The 868-nt window shown below is 50.0% G+C and overlaps 1 protein-coding gene across 1 annotated transcript; it reads right to left on the minus strand.

The window, feature by feature from the left end:
• Positions 1–4: 4 nt before the first annotated feature.
• On the minus strand, positions 5–859 carry LOC108523275 (inositol polyphosphate 1-phosphatase; the record flags this gene model as incomplete). Its single annotated transcript, XM_017863804.1, has 1 exon — positions 5–859. A coding segment is annotated over exon 1 (639 nt), but the record flags the coding sequence as incomplete, so codon positions are not given.
• Between the last annotated feature and the right edge of the window lie 9 nt (positions 860–868).

Below are 868 nucleotides of genomic sequence, written 5' to 3' on the forward strand. Positions count from 1 at the left end.
ACCTGAGGGTGTTTGGGTCTCGTGACACAAAAGGTTGATTGATGACTCCCATCAGGGGAACCCCTGTCTGTATGTCATAGACACCAATTAAAATGGTGACACACTGAAGTCCACAGGGGAAGATTCCCTGGTTGGATTTAATGTCAGCAGAACCTTTTATATACTGATAAGTTGAATCTATGGGGTCCACCCAAATTCCCAAAATGTCCTGTGGAACATTGATCTCCGTGGAATCCAGAGTTGGGTCAGTAAAGGCAACATCCTGATGAACAACCCTGGCTAATGCTTCAGATGCCACCTTGTTACCATTGAGGACTTTGCTAAGAAGCTCTGCTGTTTCTTCCTCTGTTGAACACAACCTCAAGGTAATCTTTTCCCCCAAGTCATTAGTAAACTCATTGGATTCTTCTCCAAAAATATTTTTTTCCAAGCCTGGAAACTTGTTCTCCATATTCTGTTTTATAACTTCCTGTACCAGTACATCAGCCAGTGTCTTGAAGTCAACTGCAAACTTCTTGTTCTTTTCTTCCTCTTTCTTTTCTTCTATCAACAGCTGGAAGAGGGCTTCCTGCTGCCTGCATGCCCGGGCAATGTTAGCAGCCTTCTCAGAGACACAGAGCAGTTCCCGGAGGATATCTGACATTTCTGAACCTTGCTTTTCAGTTGCAGCTGCTGGTGGAATTGGCACCCACCCTCTGGGCCGTCAGCTAAGCAGGGGATGCGGACAGAGCAGGAGGCAGCAGCCTTTCCCTCGAGAAACGGAAGCGGCGGGGGAGGAGAGCAGGAGGAGTGGGAGGAGGAGGCGCGGCCCGGGCGCGGGGTTAAGCTAGAGGCGCTGGGCGTGCGGCCGCACGCGCGGCCAGAGAGC

This window comes from Rhinopithecus bieti, unplaced genomic scaffold (assembly GCF_001698545.2).
Source record: "Rhinopithecus bieti isolate Rb0 unplaced genomic scaffold, ASM169854v2 scaffold_74688, whole genome shotgun sequence".
Lineage (NCBI taxonomy): Eukaryota > Metazoa > Chordata > Mammalia > Primates > Cercopithecidae > Rhinopithecus > Rhinopithecus bieti.